Raw genomic sequence first — 26,276 nt, forward strand, 5'->3', positions numbered from 1 at the left:
ACAACATAATCGTGAAAGTAGAACCTCACCTTTCTGCGATGCAGCGGTGGGCTCGGGACACGGATGTCTCGATGTCGATGGGGTGATAGCGTAGCCCCCTTAACTCCAACGTTTCATCAAGAGAGCCCACCACAAACAAGGCATCGTGACGATCTGTGTAGAAGAACAAAGGTATTTGACCATTAACAGCTAACTAGGGTTAGACCATATGAAAACATATACTCTATTAGATAAATATAAATTCATAATGATAGCTTATGTTATCGATATCGCCCCCCCTCAAGACAGAAAGGCCAAAAGGAAGTGAATGAGGTCCACTTGTTTCAAATGTCCTCTCACCTCCGCTCGCATCCAGCAGCTCGGTCCTCGTGATGAAGCCCAGGTAGCCCGTCCTGGCCCACAGCGTGTGGGGCTCCCCAAAGGTGAGCTTGGTGTTGAAGTGGTCTGCCTGCAGGCTCTCCTCCCCATAGATGGTGTAGTAGCCACTGGCACTGTGAGGGCTGGTCACCCAGATCTGAACCGGCACAAAACAAAAAGTTTGCAAGTTTCACAGTAAATCCAAAATGTCAGCGTCCGATGATCCTCTGTGCCTCCATCCACTCACCTCCCCAAGATGTGAATCTCCCAGCGGGCCTCTGGTCTCCGGGTTGACTATGATGACCCTCACTCCTGGTAGGATCTAAGAGGAGAACATAAAGTTTAGAGATAATGCAACCACTTCCAATATCTCTCTGGGTCTGTGAGAGCATCTCACACATGAGTCTTTTTTAGCCAATAATCAATACTTACAGTGCCAGACTCCATGAGGGAAAGACTCTGTGGCGCTCCTCGTTCCACCAGCCTCACCCTAAAAGGACGAGGCCAAAAGACAGCCTGTCAATGATTCTGCTCCATCGGACCGACACATCAAGTTTGTTTTCACGTATGTCGGATCATGCGACAATAGCAGTTGTTTCCAGTCTTACCTGTCGTGTCGCAGCGACTTCATGTCAACGTAGACGGTGGAGGGGTCTGGTCCAGCAGTGCCCTGAGGATGCAGAGAGGAAAATAAATACTCTGATAAATGAGGCAAAAAGCAGATTTCTTCAATTTCATTCAGTAATACATATGGTTGATTAAAAAAAAACATATTTCTGTAGCGTAGAATAAAGACACATGCACATGGTGAGTAAAAATGTGACAAAAAGTGTAAGTTTTTCAAGATGAAAAACCCTTGGATTAGTTGAAATAGGGAGTGAGAGTTTAGATAACTCAGTGTATGTCCGTGTGACACCAACCTGCAGGCAGATGGCCAGGTTGACCCGGGAGCCGAAGGCGGTGCTGACGGCTCGCGGCGAAAGGCCGAGATCTTTAAAGAGCTTGGAGAAGGACTGCGTGAGAGTGAGGCGAGGACGCTCCTCTGCTATCACCACACAGCTCCGCACGCACGTCAGGTTCAGACCCCGGGCCTGGAGACACGCACGGCTAAAAGGTTATTCACACTTCTAACAGTTAAGTGTAGACTGAGCATGACGCCAACATGAACTCGGCATCAGTGGACATTTTTAGCCACAGTGAATTGAGATGTTGAGCTATGCTGAACCACGAGTACCAGATTTATGACTTAAGACACAACATTTCACATGTTGTTAACACTTAGACTCCATGTATGCAATTTATCCGTGAGAAGACTTGCAGCTTGGTTTGTTTCCAAAAAATAAATGAAAAACTATGCCTTTCAAGTTTAGACAGGTATTTATTAGTTAGCAGATAAGATTCTTGTGCAACCAATGTCACGGTGTTGACATCAGAGTAGTGACAGAAATGACATTTCAAAAGGGGTACGAGTGTGGTTCTGACCTTCAGCATCTCTGTCTGGGTTCCCAAGCCTTTGGTGCAGAGCTCCATGACAGAGTAGGAGCAGAAGGTGTCTCTGATCTTGTACTGACTGAGCGTGCTCAGCCACAGAGGCAGCGAGCTCTCCAGCTCCAGGGGAGGGATAAGGATGGACTGGTGACCTGAGTAAACACTGGGCCAAAAACACACTGGCTACAGAAACAATACCACATTTACAGGAACAGCATCCTACGTGTACTACCATATTCAGCCTGTGTGTGTGTGTGTGTGTGTGTGTGTGTGTGTGTGTGTGTGTGTGTGTGTGTGTGTGTGTGTGTGTGTGTGTGTGTTACCTGGAGAGGCACCACAGGACGAAGCCCAGGCCACAGTATGGGTCCAGGCAGATGGCTATTTGGCGTGAGGAGTAGAGCTCACACTGCAGCTTAATGGAGCGGCACAGAGTGCTGATTGCAGCATGAGACATCTACCAAGAAATAAAAAAAACACCGTATGCCGTCATCAAACTAGACAATAAGAGCAGATCCGCTTTATCCAAGTCCCTCTGGCTGAAGCAAATGCTTCACGTTTCATACCACATGCATGATGAGTGAGAGTCATTTACCTTGACTCCGGTCAACATGCCGGTGGTGGACACACTGAAGTCCAGGTAGGCCAGCATCTCAGCTGTAGGCGGTTTATAAATGTTCGGAGGCCGCTTTCTGGGGAGATCATCTGTGAGAAGAGGGACGCGGATTCGATGTTATTTTCTCACTGGACAAAATAAATCACACACTTGCACTGTTCTTACTGCTGGTGTTATTGTTTGCTATTGGGAATGCGTTGCAACCTGGTATGTTCTTGTATGTTTTTGTATTTGTCATATGCAGCATCACTCTGTTGCAACTTGCTGAAAATATATTTAGGACTACAGGGAGTAGCTTTTAGTCTCCAGTAGGTTTCCCCAACATAGTCAAAGTCAGACAAAGTGCAAACAGGACCCCTTGGTGGTCAGAAGGGGAACACGTTTCGTGGGCTCATGTTTTTGTGCTAAATCTGAGCGCTCCCAAAGATGCGTAACGACAACTGTGGTCTGCTGCTTAACGTCTTTCCTAATGCCTTCGAGCTATTCTTATCTGAACAGATCTCAACAGATCTCCAGCACCTGTATCGATGATCGTGGGCCACGTCTTGATGTTGACGCTGGCAGCAGCCTCCCTGGACCTGAGGATCCTCATTAGAGGCTGAGTGGTGAGGATGCAGGCTGCTTTGCTCACCTGCAACACCAAACACACGTATAAAAAGGAGTTCATCCAAGGATATATAATACAAGGCTTTAACAGTGACCTCTGGTACAAATCCTCCTTTCGAGGCATCACTCATATAAAAAGGCATTTAATCATTGCTATACTTTATTGATCCCTGAGGTGAAATTCCATTTTATTTGCTTCCCTCCAGGGAAATCACTTATAGGGATCAACAACAGAGGTGCTTCACTGGATCTGGTTCGGACTCAGTTACTTCTTTATGGCACTTTGACAATTATAATAGATCGCTCTAGTGGTTCCTGACAGCGATATAATATCGACAAAATAAAGTGGTGAATAGGGTAAAACAAGTAACTAATCGATATCGCCATGAATCTCCCACAGTTGATTCCTTACATGAAGACAATTATCTTTTATATAACAAGTTTTCTGAAAATGCAGATGTTTAAATGTGCAAAGTAGTAAAATAAACACCTAAATGTGTATTTTTGACGTTTTCTTTCTACTCGGCTGAAAAAATAGCCCAAAATCTCAAAATGGATTAGAGCGGTGCATGAAAAACAATATCTTTGCCTAATGGAACAACGATGGAACAAATGCAAACGTATTTGTAATACTTGTTGTTCTTGGGTAATTGTACATGAATTACTCTATTGTGCTTTGGTAACGGTTGATTGATCAAATCTGTGTAACAGAAGCCCCATTAATTAGAAAACCAGTGGTGTGCACTCACATCGATGATCATGCGGACAGTGGGGAGAGTAGCAGCCAGGTTCTGTGGGTGAGGCGGCCTCACCGTCACAGGGATCACCCCCGCATAGAGACAACCATAGAAGGCAGCTATCAGGTCAATACCTGCAGAAATAAGAGAAAGACAGAAACCTTATGAAGTCAAACACAGGCACATTAAACAGCTACTTGTTTACTGTATATCAAAGAGACAAACAACGAAATCATGAGGGGTGTGTGTGTGTGTGTGTGTGTGTGTGTTTACCTGGGGGATAAAGCAGCACCACATTGTCTCCTGTGTTGAGGCCTCCTCTCTCCATCAGGGTAGCTGTGATTTTCTCTGCTCTCTTGTGCAGCTGAGCACAAGTAGCGGTGCACACTGCCACCCCCTACAGAGAAAAGAGAGGAAGCACAGCTGAACTCACCCAACAAAATAGATCACTGCTACAACCATTATCATAAGTAAAAGAAAGACAGAAAAGTATTTTCAGATATAGTGTATGTGTGCGTGTGCGTGTGTGTGTGCGCGTGTGTGTACCTTGGCATTGAGCAGCACATATAGGACGTGGTCCGGGTCAGTTTGAGCTCTCCATTGCAGAGCTTCAGACAAAAACTGGTGCTGGTAAAGAGAGTGTGTCACCACATAAACATTAATGGTGGACTGACTCAATACATGTACTGCACACAAAGAAAAAACAACAACAACAACAACAACAACAACAAAGCTACATCTGTGGCAAATAATAATCCATTACAAAATGATCCGACAGATAACACATAAAAGCTAGTCAACACAGTGGCCCTTTATATACGATCCAACCAACAGCTAGAAATAAAAGGGATCTCAGTGACAACAGAAATATTTATTCAATTCAAACAGACTGTGTGTGACTATTTGGTGGCCTCTCGCACAGAGGCACACAACAGGAGTATGTCTATAGCATATTTTAGTGCAGGTCATGCTGAGACCATCTGCAACTCAAGCCACTAACAAGCTTTGGGTCTTTAAAACAAAAGGTCATGACAACTATGAAAAGCTTTATAGTGCCTCAGTGTACTATTTCTTTGGCAGAAATGCTTCAAGGGAACAATCCAATAGCTATTTTTAGAATGAAAACCTAATTAAATACTAAATGCATATTATACAGATTTCTATTAATGCTTTAACTATTCATATCATTCTACTAAACTCACTGCTGCTGTTATTATTAGTAGTTATAATTTGTATAGTATTAATCTGCTATTATTAGTGCTATCACTGCTCTCATTCGATGCATCATTTCTGTCATATGGATTAACTATTATATATTATATTTTGTTGTGCTATTCATTCTGACCACATGACATCTATGGCACCCTCCTCAGTTGCTCTCACTGGGGTTTCTTCCTTTACTTTTTCCTGTTAAAGGGTTTTTAGGAGTTTTTCCTGATCCAAGGACAGTCGTATGTTGTACAGATTGTACGCTGAGGCAAATTTGTGATTTGTGATAGTGGGTGAAATAAGATTGAATGAAATATTAGCCTCTTGATAAGTAGTCTCAATACGCTGAGGAACTGGCCGGTGCACAGGATTGAAAAAGACAAGACGTGAATGTAAAGAAAGTCTGTTAAAGGCAGACACCAAGTAAAGCTAACACGTAAAGTAACAAAAAAAGATCTCTGGACAAACAAACACGTTTTACAGCGGTGTCATATTAATATCACTGCCCGAAGTCATCGTCTCTCTGTGTCTCTCTCTCTCTCACACTCTCTCTCAGTCAGACAACAGGTCGTGCTCAGGTCAACAATGAATCAGGAGTCACATCATGCAGACCGTCCGCCCTGAGCACTCATCAAGCCATGCTACACATGGGAGCATCACAGTGAACACAGCGAGCAGAGGTGCACACGACAATGTTCCTAATTAATACTTTTATGGGGGATTATTATCATTATGCGTAGCAGTACATGATGAGATGGTCTTCAAAGGTCATTTATGGTAGCAGACTGTTTATAACCACTTGCGTAAAGTCTCCATTACTTACTTAAAAAGAAGGACAATGAACTGTCATTCACTAAGATGAATGTCACTTAATTTACTGCTGCGCTTTAGGTTTGGTAAAGCTAAGAGGCTGCTGGCAAACTCCCATCTTAAAAAGGTGATAGCAGAGAGTCTGTTATGGGACACTAATGAATGTAAAGTGGCATTTAACTTGATTCTTAGTGTATTTCTGTATATTAGTTTAAGTGTGTGGACCCCTGCTGGCCAAGGAACCAGCCTGGACAGTCATCTCTGTGCGACGGGCGAAAGCTGCTGCTGGTAGCCGTCGGGCTGTCGCGGCTACAAAAGCACATCTGACTGACAGAAGCAGGAGAAGCAAGGACGGGTGGGGGCCCGGCTAGATAGAGCCTTACCATCATGGTGGGCCACATACAGAGCTAAAGCCCAACCCAAGCAAAGTTAAAAGGTAGAACAACAACAGAGATTTAGGATCACACATCAGCATCCATTTGCCCCGACTGTGACAGGGTCATCTTTGAGTTGGTAAACAGATTCAGAGCATTTACAGTTTCATTTAAATAGATTTGTGTTTCATACAGAGTCAATTATACGGTATATATATATATATATATATATAGTGTGACCTATAATGTAACCTATTGTGAAATTTAAGATTATCATCAAAAATCAATCAATTTGCCGATTATTTTCTTAATTGATTAATCTTAAACATCATGAAATAACCAAAAAAAAATTCATAGAGCCCAAGATTACAAATGTCTTGTTTTGTCCGAACAACAGTTCAAAACATGGAGATACTCAGTTTACAATAATGTTGAAACAACTTCACAAATTTGGCTTTTTTGCTTAATATTGTGTGTCATTTACAGTGACCAGTAATAGGAACAGTATAACGTTTATACATTTTGTCTTAAAGTCCAGGATTTAAACTGTTGAAAAAGAGTGGTCCATTTTCATGATTCCATTATTAAACTTCTGAATATTATTCTAGGGTCAGTGAGGTCAAAGTGTGGTTCAGGTTTACAAACAGTACCTTTCGGATCAGATCCTGGTCCTCCACCACGCCCAGCTCTCTGCCTGTAGCCTGGGCGACACGCTTCCCTGCTACCAAGTTGCCGACCAGCATAGAAGCAGGGCCGACATCCACTGAACAGATCAAAGACAAGTGTGTTCAGTGACATACTTTCAGCATTGAATTAGTCATTGCCGTGATGTTATATTGCAAACGTAGTTGTGGTCTAGGGTGGACTACCTGGCTGTTTCTGGCGTGGCTTGGGCATGTTGGTAACACAGGTGTGCGGGCACAAGAGGATATTACAGGGGTGCAGGTTTCCCTCCAGGAAGTTCTGCTTGGTTTCACAGATGTGGATGCCTCCAAGGGGCGTCTTTGGGAGGGTGTTGGCCGGGACGAGAGCGAGGCAGTACAGGCCGACCTGGTGGATACTGTCGATGGCCTGGGAAAATAAAAATAGGTTATTGTTTAATGATTGCAAAGTCAACACGGTTATTACAAACTCTTATTTTACCCATCGTGCCTTTGAAAAGCACATCAGATCAAAGCAGCGACAAAATACATTACATCATCCAGTGCATTAACAAGGCAGCATTGTGGTCATGCACTTGCTAGTTAATTGTAGCAACTGCAGCTAGCAAGTGACCACTTCCTTTATTCCAAGTTTAAATCATGAAAGAGATAAAGGTCTCAAGTTGGCGTGTAGATCGTTCCAGGACCAAGGACCGAAGTGGAACAAGCTTGTTTTGCCAGCCTCTGTCCTGATAGGAGGAGCTTTAAACTGAAGCCACTTGTTTTGACTTAAGAAAGTAGGAAGTTTACCGTGTATGTGATTTTACCTGCAGTACTCGACTCATCCACTGGAAGCTGTCTTCCTCGCTGGCATCAGGCCTCTGCTCTGCCACAATCACTATCCTCTCATCATAAAACACCGTCACTGAGAACACAGCGATCCTGCATGAATGACAACAGAGAAATGAGCACTCTCTCTCACACACACACACACACATACAGCGAGAGGCCGCAGGGTGTTCAAGAGATTGTTCAGTTTGGAGGGATATACAAACACAGCAGCCATCTTTAAATATCACAAAATGATTATTGATATGCATCCATGCATCATTATGTGGTGAACTTGTACACAGACACAGAGCACACTGGCTCAGTGACTCACCTCCCCCTGTAAACTGTTTTGACAGGCTCCACTGCCAGCGCCGTGGCCACCAGGTCGTCGGCGTTGTGGCGTCGCCCGCTCACCATCAGCAGCCCCTCGATCTTCCCCACAACAAACACCAGACTGCCCTGTGGAGCAAACAGTTCAACTCAGTGAGGAAAGCCAAAGTCTCACTTTATTTTATTTTTTTAAATTTCCGAAAGGGAAGTCTTTCAGTGTGTGTGTGTGTGTCTGTCTTACCGGTCCTACAAATCCAAGCAGACCAGTCCGGGAGAAGGGAATTTCTCCTATGGGTGCTCCGGCTTGGTTGACGGGGATCACCTACAATTTAGCAGATAAATCAAAGATTAGACTGAACTGCATACAGTAAAACTCACCATGACATTATATATTAATCATAATATATTATTACATGAATAATTGTTATACTACTTAGGAGTTTAGATTAGAAGTGGTTTATTGCCTACACATATTTAAATAAAAGAAATGTAATACACAAAAATACACCCAGGGGCTAGTGAGAATAAAGACACGGCAACAGTTTCATGAAGACTGTGGCTCCATCTAGTGGATAATATAAGCATGTGTTCTTTCCCATCCATCCATTTTCTAAACCAGCTTATACTGCGCAGAGTGTAGTGAGACAGAAGCTGATCCCAGCACACACCGACATACCTCAAATGTGTTTTTGGTGACACCAGGCAGCCCGTAGTACATGGTGCCTCCAGCCCGAGAGCTGATAACAATCTCTCCTATTTCATCCGTCTTGCACAGCTGAGGAGGCCCGTCGGGTTTCACGGTGCACATCAGAGCTGAAACACAATAACAGATCACAACATTACGTATGTGTAAGTACCTGAATTCTTATAAAGGTAAGATAATGAGAGAATGTACAGTAAATGGGGCAGCTGCAATGCCAAATTAAAGTCAACTCTGGTGGCTAACCTCCAGGCATGATGTGGCCCACATCCTGAACAGTGAGAGCAGAGTTCTTGTCCTCTGTGTTCACCCTGATCACCCCGTGGCTCAGCCCGCCCATGGACAGGATGGCTCTGGCTGGTAGTGGAGCTCCTCGTGCACCAGGCCTGCAGGGAAAGCACAAGGAGAAGTGATGGTGTGAGGGAAAGGATAATAATGGGTCAAGCAGGGAGGTAGCAGAACGCCGGTAATACATTGTTGAAGTCTGCTGATAAACAAAACAAGTCTCAAAGTACAGTGGTTTCAGTGGTTTTTATCTTGAACAAGTAAGGACAGATGAACTACGAAAAGTATGATGCCATGTCAATACAAAAAGAAATCCCCCTCCTTAATTTTAAGACCCACTAAATATAAGGGACTTAATGGTGATCATTGTGTGTAAAGCAAAACTAGTTTTGCCTGCAAAGAGTATCAGAGCGTCTCATCCCGGAGCATGCGAGTATGCAGAGGTTGTACCTGCGTATGGCCACAGTCAGAGCCTCAGGAGAGGTGGCACATGGACAGATCACCTCGGGCTTCAGACCATGAGACTGAAACACATTCAGGAAGGCATCACACGACGACACGGACCCTGATAACAAACAAACGGGATAAAACACATTACCATGACAGGTTGGAATCGTCATACATATACGTTCATACCACAGTAGTTGTTTATTACAAAGAGACCATGTGACTCACATGGGTTTGCTCCATCAGCCACAATAAGCATACGGATGGAGGACAGGCTGCTGTCCCTCTGGTCCTTGTGGGCCATCATGGCCCAGTGGAGGTCCCGGCACTTCACCAAGGCCACGCGTGCTGTCAGAGGGGAAGAGGAACGTTATATGTGGTGTACTTACAGTTTGTTTCATCAAATATGTGTACATTTTGTGTACCGTTTCTGCTTGACTTTTGCTGCCATTTCCCAAAAATATTCAACATATTGATCTTGAACGTAGTAATCACGTTTAAGTGTCTACCAGGGTGGGCGGATTGATCCGAAAATATTGATACTACAGAAACCTACGTCGCCGTTTTAAAGATAGATTCTAGCGTCAATAGAATCGTTAAAAAAGATGAATCAGTTTCTCTTCTTCTTTGCATTTCATCAAAGAGTAGAACTGTTTGTTCAACGTTTGGTTACACTCTTTGCTTCACACTGCCAACACATGGTGGCTGAACAAAAGAGGATCATGTTTTGAGCTATTTCACAGCTGTGAATGACGGCGGAGGGTAGTAGTCACGAAATGCAAAGCTGTCAATATATTCACTGTTTTCAACAAATAAATGTTTGCACTTTGTTTATAAAAAACAAACATGTTTGCAGATTCAATTTACAATAAATAGAATTTTTTTTGTTATTTGTCTTTGAAAAATGTGCTGTGTTTTAATATGCCTGTCATTAAGTAATTAACAATGGAAAGCAACATTTAAGAACAAAAGACACTTTTAATTATAAAAAGCATCGGTATCTGCAAATCTGGCCATATTCTAGGGTAATGCCCACCACTGGCATCTACTTTTATCATTTGAAAATGTACAAAATCACGTAGGCAATAAAATAATAAAACTATACATGTATGGAATATAACAGTAAGATTGGACATTGGCTGAAACCTTTGTGAATGTGGACCCTCTGCACCCAGGACATGGGACATGCTTTCATGACAGCATATGGCACTGTGATGGTGTGGATTCTGTTCATGACACTCTGGGGAAAAAATACACATATTGTCAATGTCACCTTGTGCTACAAACCAAAGTTAAAAAAGTGAACTAGTCTGAGTATACAGTACAAATTGTTGCATCCGGCTCACCGTTAAGACGCCATGCCACATGCCCATATCCTTCTTGCAGTCCAACACGTTGACCAGTGTCTCCCCTAAGACAGAAAACACAAAGACACGTCAGCGAGGATGTGTGCAATCGCCAGCTAACTGTGGGAAAGATGCATGATCTCGGTAACTCAAAAAATGTTGTGGTCCATTAGAGTTAATATTCTCCCTAATCATGTTCCTTAGCTAATCTTCCTTGAAGTGCCTCTCTGCTGAAGAGCTCAAGAGCTGAGCACTCTTAACCTTGTAAAAGTCATTTAGTTTATAATGCATCCTTACTCGTCCCTTCTCATCCTCGCACACAGAAAGAGGGTTAGCGTAGGAGAGGCAGAGAAGCAGCAGTGGTGTAAGTTACTGGCACTGACCTTCACAGTAGTTACAGGCCTGCGTCAGGGCTTGACAGTGGGTCAGCATGGAGATCTTGGAAACAGCAACTCCCATCACCGTTCCCTCCTTACTTGCTTTGTACTGGTGGAAGAGACACACACACACACACACACACACACATTTAACAAAGTTAAATGAGCTTAATACCTGGAAACACACCAATAATAATAATCATAAATACATTTCATGTATAAATTGCATGTATAGCACTTTCTTTCAAACTTCTTTCTTTACGAAGGAGAAAGGCATTAATACAACAAATCATAGTAGAGATTTAAAAATGTTTAAGTCAAGAAAAGAAAAAAAAAAGCACAATAAAACGCATAAGACAACATTGAACTGTAAGGGGATTATATATTTTCAAAGTCATTTAAAAGATAACTTGTCATTTACTTGACAGATGTAGGACAATCAATCACATTCTGTGTGCTAACCAAAGTAGTAAACTGTGACTGTGTGTTCTGAAGCGTACCTCTATGTAGGCAGTGTCTGTGTTGGCGGTGGGGATGTGAGGCTGCCAGTCTTTGGACGGTTTGGTCAGATACTTGGTGTCTGTCACTACCCATTTCATCCTCGGCCATCCTGGTAAACATAATGACAAAGAAACAGAAATATTTGAGCTGACACGAAGCAGAAAGAAAGACGATTCTCTACAAGCAGAGTGACAACACATCCACCCGTTCACACACTGAAGCCCTAAATTGGCCAGTGAACATCACCCTGTTACTCCCTTTAATGAGAGACAGAGATGACATTGGTGCATTTGGGCTGGCTGACCTTTGAACTGGATGATCTCTCCGTTAGGTGTCTTGGGCAGCCCTTTGAGACACACCTCGCTGGTCAGGGCCAGACTAACACCACAGCTGCCCAATAAGAAGCCAATCTGTTGGCTGCCTGCATCCTATGGAGAGGGACAAGGGTCAAAAGACGTATGACACACATGGAGGGGCTAGTGTACAAAGACTGTGGCAAATAAAAACCACAGATGCACTCTAGCTGTCAAGATATCTATATTTAAATAAGACTATATGGAGCAATGAGGCATTGTATTTACTATACAATTAGAATAAAATTCAGAATAACTAAGACTGATTTGTATTTCTCAGGGATCGCCACAGAGGAATTCACTTGACAAGAGCGTCATCGTTACCTGTCGTGACAATGGTACCTCAATGGGCACAGGGATGACCTCAGCTAACAGGCAGCCATAGAACGCCACCCAGAACATGGCAGGGTCGCTGTTGGGATACACCAGTGCCACCTGGGAAACAAACAATAGTTATTTTCCGCGCTCCTTAATACGTTAACGTACTGAGTGGCGACTGAGGGACCCTTACCCGATCTCCAGGTTGTAGGACAGGTTCCGTCTTGGTGCCCAGTTTGTTCAGCAGTGTGTAGGCCAATTTCAGGCTGCGGCTCCATAGTTTCCCTGTGGGAAAAGAAAAGCCAATGATGATTTAAAAAATGTCCTGTTTATTTATTTATTTACCATGTTGTATAACTGAACCAAGATAGTTCAGGTCCACAACCCACTGTAGCTCCTGTAGGAGATGTACTGCACATGTAGGTGGTATTCTGCTCAAAGCCAGCACATATTCATTTACTCAAAGCAGCTCATATAAGACAAAACTCTCACATTCACATTTGGTGGACACAATATCATGAACATTAACTTTGCCGTTTACGGCCTACGTTATCATTGCTACGGGCGGAGGTGGTGCTCACCGTATGTGAGCGTGTAGAGGGGCTTGCCGGTGATGTCCAGAGCAGTCAGGGCGGGGCTCTTGGCCTGGGTGGCCCCCCAGCGGGCTAGGGCAGCCTGCAGGGCAGGGGGCCAGTTACTGACCACTCCGAGGGGCTCCCCCTTCACCGGGATGATTTGACGTCCCTCTGGCTTCGGGGTGTTGGGGTCAGGCTGGGGCACTGGACAACAGCAGAGGTATGGATAAGAGAGGGGCAGTAGATGATTAGGAGAAGCCTCCAGCATGCAACAACATGTTGCAATATAGTGTAGTTAGGTTCAAATATAGAGATGTTGTTGAACAGACTATGTAGGACGGTGAAACTCAAGCTTGATAAACGTGCTCACGTGAATAAGTGAGTCTGTATGCCTGTGATTATTTCAGTTCAACACATTTAGTTTTTATAACAAAAAGACAAACATGAATGCATATAAGCACACTTTGTTGTGTCACCTTCTACAATTTCCTCGGAGTCATCGAGGAAGAATTCGCTGAGTGGTGGTCTCTTCGGCCGTTTGAGTGTGTTCAACAGCTGCTGGATCTTAGTGGACACCCTGCTGTTGACAGGCACGCCTGGACAAACAACAAGGCAACAGCCACAGTCAGAAACCACCCAAAAAAACAGAAGCACACACCCACACATGCAATTCTACTTTAGCTCTCTCACACAGACAGAACCCTCGGCAGTAGCGAGCAGTCGGGATCAGAGTCAGCAGCAGGAAGGAGTCAAAGGGGAAATTGGTAGGAGACACAGATTGGACCATCTTTTGTGAAAATCAAGTATAGGAGGTTCTCTACGTCTAAACTTATGACACGAGACAAATATAGAGACAGCGAGACAGACGCCAGGCTGGAAAGCAAGCTGATTTTGGGCTCTTCAGCATCCCTCCCCCTTCCCCCTCCCCCGATTTATATTACCTTTTCTTTTTCCTTTTTTAAATGAAAGTCAAGACAGGGACAGGATTAATGGACCCAAAAGAAAGAACAAAACATATCTGTGATTAGCAGCATTCACAACACAGTGAAATGAGGATAACGTTGAACATGGGCAGATGCTTTATTGATTTGAACCCTCCAATCAGTTTCGTCACTGCAATGCTGTGAGCCACGCGCTCGACGCAAAACAGGAAACGTCACTCAAGTGCAATAATTAGCACGTGAAACAGGTTCGACCTCCAATCTGAAGAAGAAGATCGATAGCCCGATGACAGTAACCAAGTTCAACACGTAGAAAACTACTGGGACACCGATAACACCACCAGACTTTTATAAACATCTTGAGTGAGTGTACCGTCAGCAGTCTCGATCATGCTGGAGCGGCTCTGCCCACGGCTCATGCCCCGGACGGCTGGAGGCAGGTCCACCCTGGACCCTCTCTCCTGGGGAGTGGAGGATGTCACATCTGGAGGGACGCTGTTATCTGGAGGAGAAGAGAAGGTGAGAGTCATGACTGGGAACACCAGCCAAACAAAACACTGTTATTATTGGAGCTATTTATCAGTGAAATTTACCAATGCGTGTGATGGCCAGTATATCGGCCAACAAGGAAGCACCAGGCTGGGGCTGTGGCTGGGGCTGTGGCTGGGGCTGTGGCTGGGCCTTGGGCTCTCCATGGGAGAGGGTGGAGGACGCAGACGAGGACGTGGAGGAGCTTTGGACTGAGCGGTTGATCCAGTAATCGGGGCTCTGCAGGCTCTGAGCTAGCACTGCACTGAGAGCTGCCTTCCTGCGCAGTGAGCCCTCATCCTCTGATGCAGAAGATGTGTCTGATGGGAAGAGAAAATCCTGAATATTTAGATGGCTTTTACACTATTTAGCCTCAGAGGACACATTTATTTGTCTAGCCCTCCTTGAAAAGGGGGATATCAATAGGTAGAAGTCAGCTACAGAGCAGCATCCCTACAGTTGGCAGGGATACAGCGTCTCGCTCCAGAGACACTTCAGTAATGTGGACACGTAATTGTCCAGAGGGACAGCTACCCGCTGGGTGTGATGAATCTAGTTTACCTGGAGGTGTGCAGGTCTCTATGGGAGACTGGACAAAGGCTGAGCGTCTCTTGGTTGGCATGGGTAGCGCCATCTTCTCTTCTTTGTGTTTGGCCAGTGCTGCCTGCACAGCCTCTGTATGGATGTCTATATTAACGGCAAGAAAAAAAAACAGAGAGGGACAAATAAGTGATGTAGACAAACAGAACGACAGAGAAAAATATATTGAAAAGAGCAAGTTGATATGCATTTAATGATTTTGTTAAAGTGCGTGTTTTTTATGTCGGCCGTTTACCTGATCTGTAGCGGTCGTCCCTGGCCCCTCCACTGCGGTGTGCGCGGTGGTGTCTGGAGGCTGAAGACGTGGAGGCGCCCGGGGCCTCGGGACTCGGGCTGGGGTCGGCACTGTGACCGGGGGAAAGCTGTACATCTGGCAGAGACAGATCCACGTCTACGGAAAAGAAGCAGGTATGTGCAAAGTCAACGAAAGCACACGTAGGGCGACATTAGTAAACGACAAAGAAACACGATCTTTCGGAACGTTGCACACTCTTGCTTCACATAACGCCATTACAGCTTCGTGTAGGCATAAATATTATATTAAACTCAGAGAAGCTCTCTAAATTTAGCCTCGCTACAGAGCCTCTGAGCATGAAGTGAAATAAGGACATGTACTTGATTGATGTTACTTATACTGTTAACTCAGTACATGAAACTAGGCTAGATTCAAGCAAATATATTTTTAGTCAACTCCTCTCAGAGGGCCTGTGTGGAGGATGGTTCAGAGCGATAAGGACGCCGGGTGGGACGGGTGCGGGAGCAGGAGGTGACCTTAGCAGCTCCAAAGCTTCCCAATACCTGCATTGACATCCAGGGCGAACCCACTAACAACCATGCTAATTTAATTAAATACTAAATATAGAAATGAACCATATGAGATTTAGATTCCTGCCGTCCTTTTCAATTCCCTGTGTGCGTACTCACTTCACATGTATCGTGCAATAGCTTTAAGTCAAAACAGGCCACGGTTAAACCCGCAGGAAAGGAAGTTAAAGTATTCCTCTCTTTTTTTTTTTTAAATGAGCTTACAGTGACACATCAAGAAAGATCTTTTCGTGCCAGTGCTAATGTGCTGCAATTCTTCCTGAGGAAGCTCCACACCCTCATGTGAGTCAGCTGAACATATCATCTTACCAGCGAGCCGACTGGCTCGCAGTTGGACTGTGAAACTCTGGCACTTCTCTACTTATGTGACTGCTTGACAATAGTTAGAGCACATTGTGCTCAAGGTTCACCTCGGAGGCTCTCACAGTGGTTTTGGGTTATTCTGTGGGTTTTCTACAGCGCCGCAGTTTTCTAGAGAAGTTGTTAGATGTTACTCCATGCTTTGTTATCAATTGCGCAATTCCAATTGTAGCCACTAGAGTGCCACAGAAAGCCAGAAATTCTCTTTGACTATTTGGACAAAGAGAATTACAGTCACACGGGATATTCAGTGATGCTGAAAAACTTAAACCATTCTGTTTTTTTCTATGTAATTCTCCATACAGATGGGGGGGGGGGGGGGGGGGGGGGGGGGCATTAGCTCCAATGATACGTCCAGCTTACTGAACTCGTGACTTGATGAGTACTTGTGATGCAATTACTTTAAGTTTCCGCATCTCAGAATGACCAGCACCCAAAAAAAATGCTGACAGGAAGATGAAGATCACGCAGGGAAGAGAGAAAGAGGGCGAAGAAGTGAAATACGGAAAAGCAAAGAGCAGAAGAAGAAGTTGGCCTTACTTGGCAAATGGGGGACGTAGGGGGCCAGCAGTTTGGCTCTCTTCTTCTCATAGCCCTTCTGCGTGATGTCACCTAGGAGAGAGAACAGCGACGCCACACCGTTACGTTAGTCATAATTACCACGCAAACACAACTGCGCACACAAACATAAACCAGATGAAGTACACACAACACTCCTCTGACACACACACACACACTCTGTTTTAGCTAATACATGAGCCGGGATTGAGTCATAATAATAATAATCCTTTAAACTCAGTCCATTTACAACTAGGCAAGGAGATAACGCCATTGTTTAGCCTTACATTAGCCCCAGTGAATAAACATGATGAGTGCACAAAAACCTCCTCCAGGCAACGAAACCCAAATATGATTACGGCAACTAGCAGATAACCGAGCGTGGCAGAGAACAATGGCAAATCTGAGGGCCATCGGGAACATTTGGGATAGCGAGCGGAGCAAAAAGGAAGCCATGTGAGCCGGTTTCACATGGGACTCCACGATTTATCTCCCCCCCCTCCACCCCCGTTTCCCCACTGTACACTCAGCCCCACCCCTTCCTCATTCGGCCTTGGACCGGCAGGACTCCCACTGCTACCAGAGTTTGCTGGAGAGCAACAGAGGCAAGACAAAGTCTACTTAACCGGGACCCCAAAACACACAGTCAAACATGCACGCAAGACACACCTTATCCAGGTCACTAACACACACACACACACACACACACACACAAACAAACCCCACTACTGCAAACTCTCTCTGTTATTCTTCTTCCTCTGTGTCCAGTGATAAGAGCATATGCTATGTCAAGTGCAAATGTGCCAAAGGACCGCTCAGCCTCAATCACCTTCTCCACACTTTGACCAGCGACGACAAGGAAACCAGCCCACTCGGAGGACGAGGAAATGAAAGATAACAGGGAGGAGAGGGTTGTGGGCGATGAGGTGATAAACACATGGAGAGCGAACACAGATCGGTGGGTGTATGAAACAACAATGGAAAGAAAATGGGGGGGCCAGCCAAAGTTCAACAGCAGATTGGAGGGTGGTGGGCTGGATAAGCCGGCACTGGGGTGGGGAGTCCCATGTGTGGGTCAGATTCTGTGTGTGTTAAAGCTTTCTCACACTCCGGTCACTCTATCTGGCGTTTGCCTGGAAAAACAACCGAATCACAAAAAAAGTAGAAGAAGCTCCCTTTAGGATCGAGCATGTAGAATGGCTGTGTTTGAGTTTAGCAGACTTTTATTTCAGATCCTTCCCATACAGGAAATTCTTGAAGTTTCACAACACTGTGAAATCATGGGAAACGGGGGGGGGGGGGGGGGGGGGGAGAGGGAGGGAGCGGAGGGAATACACATCGTTTGCAGAGGAAAAACAAAAAAAAGTCAGAGAAAGTTTGAGAGAGCGCACGCATCTGATTAAATGCTGAGTGCTTTGTCATTCTCTGCATACATATCCGCACACTTAAATCTATGCAGATGCAGATGCATGGATTTAAGTGTGCGTAATCTACCAGTTTGAGCTTTTTGATACTTCCAGCACCTTATTCACGACAAAGTCGGGTGAAGCGGTGGTTGTCCTGCATCATTCTCTGCATAAGAAAGCTCAAATGGGGTGACCAGCAGTCAGCTCGGCCTTCATGCCTGGGCACACACACTGGCCTTACACTTAGTTGGGATGAAAAACACAGCAGCAAATGTCCGTTCCAGTCACTTTTTCTTTGCTTGGCCTTCTCTGAGGCCCGGGCTACGGGCTAGGAAAACACTCACAGACAGACATGCAAATACAGCAATCAGCAGCAGATTGATTGTGCTGGACTGGAACGTCATTGTTGTTGGGAGACGGGGTCCCGTCAAGCCTCGTCCTGGTGTCCCAAGTGGTGCCCGGAGGGGAGGAAGGGAGGGATGGAAAGATGGAGGGAGGGAGGGTCATTAACACAGACAGAGCAGAGTCTGTGTTAGTGTGAGGGCATAACAACAGGCGTGGACTGGCACGACCACACTGGCTTTGTAGCCGGCAGTGGGCAGAGACACCGAGGGCTCTGGGTTTGAAAGAGTGACTGTGACAGCTGCTTCAAAACAGAGGCAAAGCTGTATGTTTTGAGAGCAAGAATGTGGTGTTTTGAGTGCGAGCATGAGTAAAACAGTACAGTGACTCTGTGTGTATGTGTGTGTGTGTATAATTTGAGGTTGGGGGACAGGATATGAGCATTACCCGACCCTGGGTATGCGCTGCCAAAATCGTCTCCCCGTGTCTGTCTGGAGAAGGAGGAATGTGCTGATCGGAGAACATCAATGCTAACAGAGCCCATTGGCCAAAAACTCCTCTGAGGTGCAGGAAGCACAATATTTGTGTGTGTGTACATGTGTGTATACACAGCTGCTGCAGGTTAAGGGGTGCTACAGTACGCTACAGGAGTGAATGCTAACGGAGCCCGGAGCAGGGTTGCATTACAAGCCTTCTCTGTGAGATGTGTGTCAGTGTGTCAAACCGGCAGCATGTGCGCTTTTTTGTTGTCCGGTCATACGCTGGACCTGCTCAACGTGGTAGTAATAGTAGAGGCGGGTTTAGAGAAGCGCGTGTAAAAAATGTCTCTTCGACGGTCATCTACTTTCTGTAGGCAATCATCGTGATCCTTCCTCCTGTCACCGAGGCGTTAAAGTGCGTCTTCATCAAGCTGGTTGAGTAAATGGGGCCGACCAATGTGGCCGTTTCAGAGCTCGTTCGAGTCAAGATGACAGTGACCCTCTGACTCTTCCTTTAAAAGGGCTGCTGTTGACCTCTGACCTCAGGACGAGCCAAACAGAGGGCTGATCCTCTCACAGCTGACAGCAGAGGGGATAAACGCACACATAACAAGCATCCCCTGTCACACCGATAACTATAATAGAGAGCTACGTTATGACACAGAGGGACTTTACAGTACAAGTCGTGATAATCTGCACTGGTATTCTCCGGCACATTAACAGCCTTTTGTGTTTGTGCAGCTCATCTGTTCGCTCACCATCAACTATATATTTTAAGATGTATGCAAATCTGATGCCAAATAACTAGTTTTCACAAGTTATCATACATGTGACATGATGCTTGTTCCAAAAAAAAAAAAAGGTTCAACTTTGCCTTGAAAGAGTAAATTTCCAAACTTTCCGAGATGGATTAAGTAAACTGGTGGATCTATGATATTAAGGGCCCGCTTCATTCAGATTATGGTTTATGTGAAAGGAATCCATCTGAAACATTAGCTGTCAAGAAGCCACAGTACTTCAAAAAGGTACGAATATTATTGTCTTGATAGTCGTTTCCATTGGTTTCTCCAAGCAGCTGATATGTTGAATCATATGACCGGCTGGCTGTCGCTGACACACTTAAAATGTTTCTTAGGTCTCTATTAACAATAGACTGACTATTTGTTCTTCTCAAACAAACCTACAGAGAAACACAAAACCACATCAATGGTGAATAAATGATGAGTAATGAACAGCACACTGTCGGAGAGGGCTGGGAAGGAAACACTGAGGTTCTGGTTATATACACTGTGTGTGTGTGTGTGTGTGTGTGTGTGTGTGTGTGTGTGTGTGTGTGTGTGTGTGTGTGTGTGTGTGTGTGTGTGTGTGTGTGTGTGTGTGTGTGTGTGTGTGTGTGTGTGTGTGTGTGTGTGTGTGTGTGGATACACAATGAAACTCAAATGAACTGGGACAAATCCACACCTGAAGCACATAAAACCTTACGCAAGACTCCAGGTCATTTAGCAATGTGTGCAATTAATATTGGCAGTAGAAGAGGACTTGAAAGGATTGTTTTTGGTTGGAGTTAATAATCTGAACAAACACTTTAATTCCAGCTGCAACTATCAGCAAACAGCACTTTGGCAGAAGTCTAAGACGTCCACACAAAACTCCAAAAATAAAGCCAGTGGGCTTCCCGGCTGTTCCTTCAATCAGAGTAACACCTGCTGCAAACTTCTTTACTGCGACGCAACGTCCCCTTTGCTTCTTAACGGATATGACTTGACTCGTTTTCAATTTTGGAAAATGCTTCTTTTCCATCTGTTTTGTGGTCAGAGGACATTTTCTTGAATTAAAAGCCCACCAGCAATTTGAAAAAGCACGAGTGAAAGAGCCTTTAGTTGTTTTTAAAAGTATAGCGCTGGGTTATAGATGAGTATGGCAGTATATGAACGCCAGCAACCCGGGGACCGGATGATGAAAACACTCCCAACGGTGAACCTAAACGATCCGAACGAGGAGCCAGCACGGTTACAATAACAGTCAGAGGTCCCTGCTGGGCTAATGTGTCCTCCATTAGACAGAATGATGAGCTATTAGTTGATGCCATCAGACAGGAGAGAGTGTCGACTCCAGTTAGCACCTGCCCATCCACCAACCTGCCCGACACACACAGGAACAGATCAAAGCCAGTGAAGTACAGCAGAGGTGTTGCGTGTTGGGGATACTAAGACAAAGACACTGAGCCAGTTCCCGCTTCTCTGGTGAGGATGTGGCAACAACACGGATATTTTTATCTCACTAAATATGGTTTCTGTCACTTTCTGTTCATTTTGCAAGCAAAGACCACTGCGACTTCCTCACACACACACACACACACACACACACACACACACACACAACACCCCCCCCCCACTAGTGTGGAGTCCTGTAATTACTGTGGTCAGATTAGTCGGGTGGCATCCAGCTCCGATTAGAAGCAACATGACGGTTTCTGTCGCCCACCATTTCCTCTTGCCTCATAGTATCAGTTCCTCTCCCTGCAGGCACACACAGGTTACAGAAAAACACATGACTGTACACAAAGACACGCAAGTCAGTGAGAAGAACAACCTAGATTAGGCAGATAGATAAATAAATGTGAGACGCTCCCAGCGTTCACACGTTGGGGTTTTATCCTTATCTGTAATCTGAGATTACATCTAACCTAACAGATTACATCGCTCCGTCTGGACATGAGTGTGGACGTCAGAAGGATAGATGACAAAAATGTCTGAAGTGAGGCTCTCCTCTGGAGAGCTATTCTCTAACTCTGAGGTCACGGTCGGGTTTTTAGCCAGCGATACCGGTTTGATCTGCACAAAGCCGTCTTTGTTTTATCAGTGGTTTATTGTCTTGTGATAAATGAGATGCTAAAAATGCAAAAATCACAACTCAATCTCACGAGATACCAACGAGAGAGAGCCGGTCTCGTGTAGGGTCTTGGTGAGCACATGACGGCGAGAGGACACACAGAGCAAAACCACAAACAGAAATTCTCAAACAGTCACAGTCACAGTTCGTGCATTTACATACCGAAACACACAAACACAGGGGCTGAGAGAGGAACCAGTGTCAACCACAGCATCTTATTTATAGAGCAGAAACACAAAAACAGCAGGCTGTGCTGACAACACGGGTAAATAGCACTCGGCAGGAAACGCAAATGAATGAGTCTGACACCAGGGCCGTTTCATGGGACCTGGACATCAGTTTAAGTAGATGTTACAAGCTCATCTCCATAATTCATGCTCGTCAATGGAAGCAGTCAAGACAAGAAGAAAAATTGTAAATTCACAAACCCCGGATTTGCATTCTCGTATGTGATAATTTTTAATTTTAATACTGTGAACTCGCGCTGAAACAATTAGTCTATAAATCGATTAGTCGAGTGACAGAATTGAGAGGATTCGCTGCTTATCTTTGTCTTAGGTGATACTAAATTGAGTAGCTTTAGGTTTTGGAGTCTTAGTCAAGCAAACAAAATAACGCCTTTTATGAATCTAGTACTAAAGATTATAATAAGCCAATTTATTGATGCATGAAAATCATTAGTTGGAGCCCCACTGTGAACACACTGGTTTGATCAGGTTGTATGCATTTTAAGACTTGCTTTGTCAATTGTCCTCCTCACAGTATCGTAACAAATACAGCATTTTTTTCTTTGCTCTATGGAACTTTAATTAGTATAATACATAACAAATAATGTAAATGAACAATCTGTATTAGGTTGGCTGGTTGAAAATGACCAGAAGACTGAACATCCACAGCCTCGACTGTGTCTGTTGGGACTCCGCAGCTGAATCACAGTTATCAAATATCAGCAACAATCAGGTCTCAGTCGAGGGGATCGTTTGTTCATGTCTGGAAAGAGATTGAAACATTTATACAAAAGGCCTCTCCACTCCAGGACCAATGTTTTCCACTCCAAAAGCAGGCCTACTATTCCTCTGGGACCCAGTTAGCCCACGCGGGGGTTTTCTGGCAGACATGCAGGATGAAGTAATCTCTAGATGGAAGAAGAAATCTGCCGTCCAGCTGAGAAAAAGGCCGAGGGCGTGTAATTTCTCTCGACACAATCTCCAGTGGAAGTGGTTTGCATTTGGTTTGCGTGAAGGGAGGACTCATCAGGTTAACAGTTAACTGAACTGTCAAATCATGATTGAGGAGGGCAACATGTGGTTAGTCATCATCTATCACTGTTCATTTTCTTTTTGTCCAACTACTAAATATCTGATGAAGTAGCTGGCAGTGACTGTCCCAGCTGATTCTAAATGTACATTCAATCATACAGTTTGTCATAAACATGAACAAGACCATGTTTTCTCCGTCTTACCAGACACTGGGACAGACGCGTTTTGTTTTTGTGGTACGATAAGTATGATGAGGAGTATGAATAATATATATATATTTGTATTGTCTATCTGTTGCCGTGCCAGATCACATTGCTGCCCCTCTTACGATACAGACAGTTTATTGTGAAAAACTTAAAAGAGAAGAAGAAGCAGACTCAGATCTGCATGTTGGCACAGATCGGCTCAAGTGGAAAAACTCCCAACAGCTGACGATCAAAGATGTGTAACACCTGTGTCGGCCATCGCAGAAGGTAACGAGTTAAGGGAGTGAGCAGCACAGAGGATGTAACGAAAGGTGTGTAGTGGTACCAAAAAATGAAAGTGAAACCATGTCAGAGGCACTGGTAGGAAAGCAGCAAGGTGTGGCTTAGAGGAAACTAGAGCGAAAGATCAAGACAAAGACTCACAACAAGTACATAACACATCAAAAGTCACAATCACATATTCCTTCAGCTAAGCCTCACAAACGCCTTCATCACTGTAAGACACACAAACGCTGGCCGATTTTAAAATCAAACTCCAACTCCAACACCTAATCGTTTCATCACATCAGACCTTCCTGTACGGGATGAAAACACTTCAGCTCGATTGTGTTACTAGGATCAAAATAGAGACCGAGCTACATCCACAATCAGACTGGACGGTTAGCATCCTGAAGTTGTTTTTGCCAAAGAAATAAAACTAATGTTCCTTCCAAGCTTTTAAAGCATTCATATTCTGTTTGAGTGCAGACTGAGCACTGCCCTACTTCCTCCATTACTTCTATCACATTGTGCATTATGTCATGTCGGCTGAGACGGCACTCTTGAGCCAGCGGTGTGAGTAAAGTGGAGTCGTGAGCCGGGGTTCAGTAACAGCATTGAGAGAGCCAAACTAAAAATGTCACACGCTGATTTGGGTCGCAGCATTTCCCAACAACAGGCATGATGTACAGTCTTGGCGGCGATAAGCTGTTCTCAGAGCACATGACTTCATCAGAGCGATAAGACCGGTGAGCAACTGCAGACGGTTCACAGCCGGCGTCGGACAACGGCGGTCGGACAGCCACAAGTGGGTCGTATGTTAGTACCAGCAGAAGGTTAGAGTAGTTAGTTCTTCAGTCACACTACGACCTTAATGAGCTGTTAGCTGGCAGAGTGCATGTCTCACTGTGGGCGCACACGTGAGAGTGAGACTACCTAAAGCCAGAGGCCAAATCCCAGATCGATTCCTTCGCTCCCCTGTCGCTCACTACATCATCTGTCACTGTGCGTAGAGAATAGCTCGAGGATAATAGTGACTGGAGCGCATTAGTGGCCGAGTGGTCACAGCGCACGTCATGTAACCGCAATGTCCAGGTTTGATTCCGGCCTTGGGTCCTTTGTTGCATTCCATACCGTTCTCTCGCCACCTTAGTGGTTAAAGCACAGCTGTAATAATAGGATTAAGTAGTCAGCATTATTATTATTATTATTATTATTAGTAGCACCTCTGCTTCTTTGTACTGTGACAAGTTAAAGTCTGGTGTGAGGAAAAAGGCCTATTCCGCCGTATAACTCGACCTGTGTGAGTCACTTTGTCACTTTCTCTTCTAGCTCGTTTATTTTAAGTGTAACCAGGTCAGTAGGTCGACTCAGACTTCATTCATCGCACTGTAAATAACAGGAAGAACAAAGGAGACACTTATGTAGACCCAGGTCATCCTGGCTGGCTACCTGCATGACGGACCAGTGGGTTTTTTTTCGGCATTGCTGGTCTCCAGAGTGTGCTGAGCAGTGAAAGCGAGTCAGCGGTATCGGGTTGTACTGCGGTGGTGTTGTAGTTCAGAGACACACAGGGGTTAGAAGTGTGCAACAGATCTGGTTCACTGAGACTCACACATCAGCTGAATTGACATTCTGTCGTCCACATGTTGTCCACATGTTGTCCAGCACCAGCCATACAAACTGAGCTTGGCTTAGCAACATCCTGTCTATGTCTCATCTCTGCACCAGTGATGCTTACTTGCTCATGGGTGATGGGTTAAAATAGGGCATTAATATAAGAGGGATTTTAACCAGGCAGCTGACTCATTAGATCACTATTATGGGCTCATAACAAGAAAGGGGGGGTGGCCTGTGAGAAACATTCCCATCCTGAGGTGTTGAGTCTGGAGCTGACACTAAAACCACTCTCCACTCTCCAGACAGCTCATGGTTCCCTGACCGCCCACCGCCGCTCACAGTCATTAAACAGCCTGTCATCATGATGGGCATCTATCGCCGCTCTGAAAGTGTGGGGACGTTCAGCAAGTGTCAAAGAAAATGTGGTGTAAAATTGACCTGACAAAGCTCTGGAATACACAAACCTTTTTTGCGTCAGTGAAAACACTTCACGTGGAAGTGAAGGTGCGAGGTCACAGGGGGACGTCGGTGAGGCGGCGTTAGCAACAAGCTACTCGCTGCAACACGGGCAGGTGAGGGGATTAGATGGAGGAGTACTGACTGAAGGAAAGGCGAGAGACTTAAAAGGTGGTTTGATCCGGACACAACTTAAAGAAATGTATCTTCACTAACGCTGGTGCTTTTGAAAACCACACCGTCAGAGCTTAGCCACCGAAAACAGATCCTAAAAATCACTGCAAAGTGAATGCTTTGAAAACGTAAGTCTGACCGTTTGAACCGTAAAAACACTCATAAATGATCGCCATGTTTTTTTTTGGAGGGAATGCAGTCTTACAGGCACACTCTACGCTTTCTATGTAACCACAATGAATACCAAAATGGCCGAGTGTTTTTAGAAAACGATGTACAAATGCTATTCAGAATTGTAAACTTACAACATGTACAGTAGTATGAACATAGTTGTGTAGAGTCAGACATGACGTTCTCACACACACAGTTTAAAGAGAAAGCTCTGATGGATAATCTTAGGATATAACTTTAATTCTAAAGGCTGTTTCATCACAATCACAGCCAGCTGATTATAACAACATCCAAACCACAGTC

The 26,276-nt window shown here is 44.8% G+C and overlaps 1 protein-coding gene across 1 annotated transcript in view; it reads right to left on the reverse strand.

Moving 5' to 3' along the window:
- The window catches only part of dip2ba (disco-interacting protein 2 homolog Ba), a 36,596-nt gene that overhangs the window by 3,338 nt on the left and 6,982 nt on the right, over positions 1 to 26,276 (reverse strand). The window contains exons 2-37 of the mRNA XM_079173009.1: positions 16,693 to 16,764; positions 15,203 to 15,358; positions 14,929 to 15,054; positions 14,433 to 14,687; positions 14,213 to 14,341; positions 13,375 to 13,494; positions 12,905 to 13,102; positions 12,517 to 12,608; positions 12,330 to 12,440; positions 11,957 to 12,080; positions 11,652 to 11,761; positions 11,158 to 11,260; positions 10,775 to 10,839; positions 10,575 to 10,668; positions 9,657 to 9,776; positions 9,432 to 9,546; positions 8,943 to 9,082; positions 8,673 to 8,809; positions 8,238 to 8,318; positions 7,998 to 8,125; positions 7,663 to 7,777; positions 7,064 to 7,265; positions 6,845 to 6,957; positions 4,348 to 4,428; positions 4,075 to 4,198; positions 3,814 to 3,935; positions 2,978 to 3,089; positions 2,438 to 2,547; positions 2,169 to 2,299; positions 1,840 to 2,008; positions 1,278 to 1,448; positions 966 to 1,027; positions 790 to 847; positions 605 to 679; positions 340 to 514; positions 30 to 153 (exon numbers count right to left, since the gene is read on the reverse strand). Of these exons, the coding sequence (XP_079029135.1) occupies positions 30 to 153; positions 340 to 514; positions 605 to 679; positions 790 to 847; positions 966 to 1,027; positions 1,278 to 1,448; positions 1,840 to 2,008; positions 2,169 to 2,299; positions 2,438 to 2,547; positions 2,978 to 3,089; positions 3,814 to 3,935; positions 4,075 to 4,198; positions 4,348 to 4,428; positions 6,845 to 6,957; positions 7,064 to 7,265; positions 7,663 to 7,777; positions 7,998 to 8,125; positions 8,238 to 8,318; positions 8,673 to 8,809; positions 8,943 to 9,082; positions 9,432 to 9,546; positions 9,657 to 9,776; positions 10,575 to 10,668; positions 10,775 to 10,839; positions 11,158 to 11,260; positions 11,652 to 11,761; positions 11,957 to 12,080; positions 12,330 to 12,440; positions 12,517 to 12,608; positions 12,905 to 13,102; positions 13,375 to 13,494; positions 14,213 to 14,341; positions 14,433 to 14,687; positions 14,929 to 15,054; positions 15,203 to 15,358; positions 16,693 to 16,764 (4,420 nt within the window). The remainder of the gene's footprint in view (positions 1 to 29; positions 154 to 339; positions 515 to 604; positions 680 to 789; positions 848 to 965; positions 1,028 to 1,277; positions 1,449 to 1,839; positions 2,009 to 2,168; positions 2,300 to 2,437; positions 2,548 to 2,977; positions 3,090 to 3,813; positions 3,936 to 4,074; positions 4,199 to 4,347; positions 4,429 to 6,844; positions 6,958 to 7,063; positions 7,266 to 7,662; positions 7,778 to 7,997; positions 8,126 to 8,237; positions 8,319 to 8,672; positions 8,810 to 8,942; positions 9,083 to 9,431; positions 9,547 to 9,656; positions 9,777 to 10,574; positions 10,669 to 10,774; positions 10,840 to 11,157; positions 11,261 to 11,651; positions 11,762 to 11,956; positions 12,081 to 12,329; positions 12,441 to 12,516; positions 12,609 to 12,904; positions 13,103 to 13,374; positions 13,495 to 14,212; positions 14,342 to 14,432; positions 14,688 to 14,928; positions 15,055 to 15,202; positions 15,359 to 16,692; positions 16,765 to 26,276) is intronic.

The sequence above is a fragment of the Pholis gunnellus genome, assembly GCF_910591455.1.
Source record: "Pholis gunnellus genome assembly, chromosome: 2".
Lineage (NCBI taxonomy): Eukaryota > Metazoa > Chordata > Actinopteri > Perciformes > Pholidae > Pholis > Pholis gunnellus.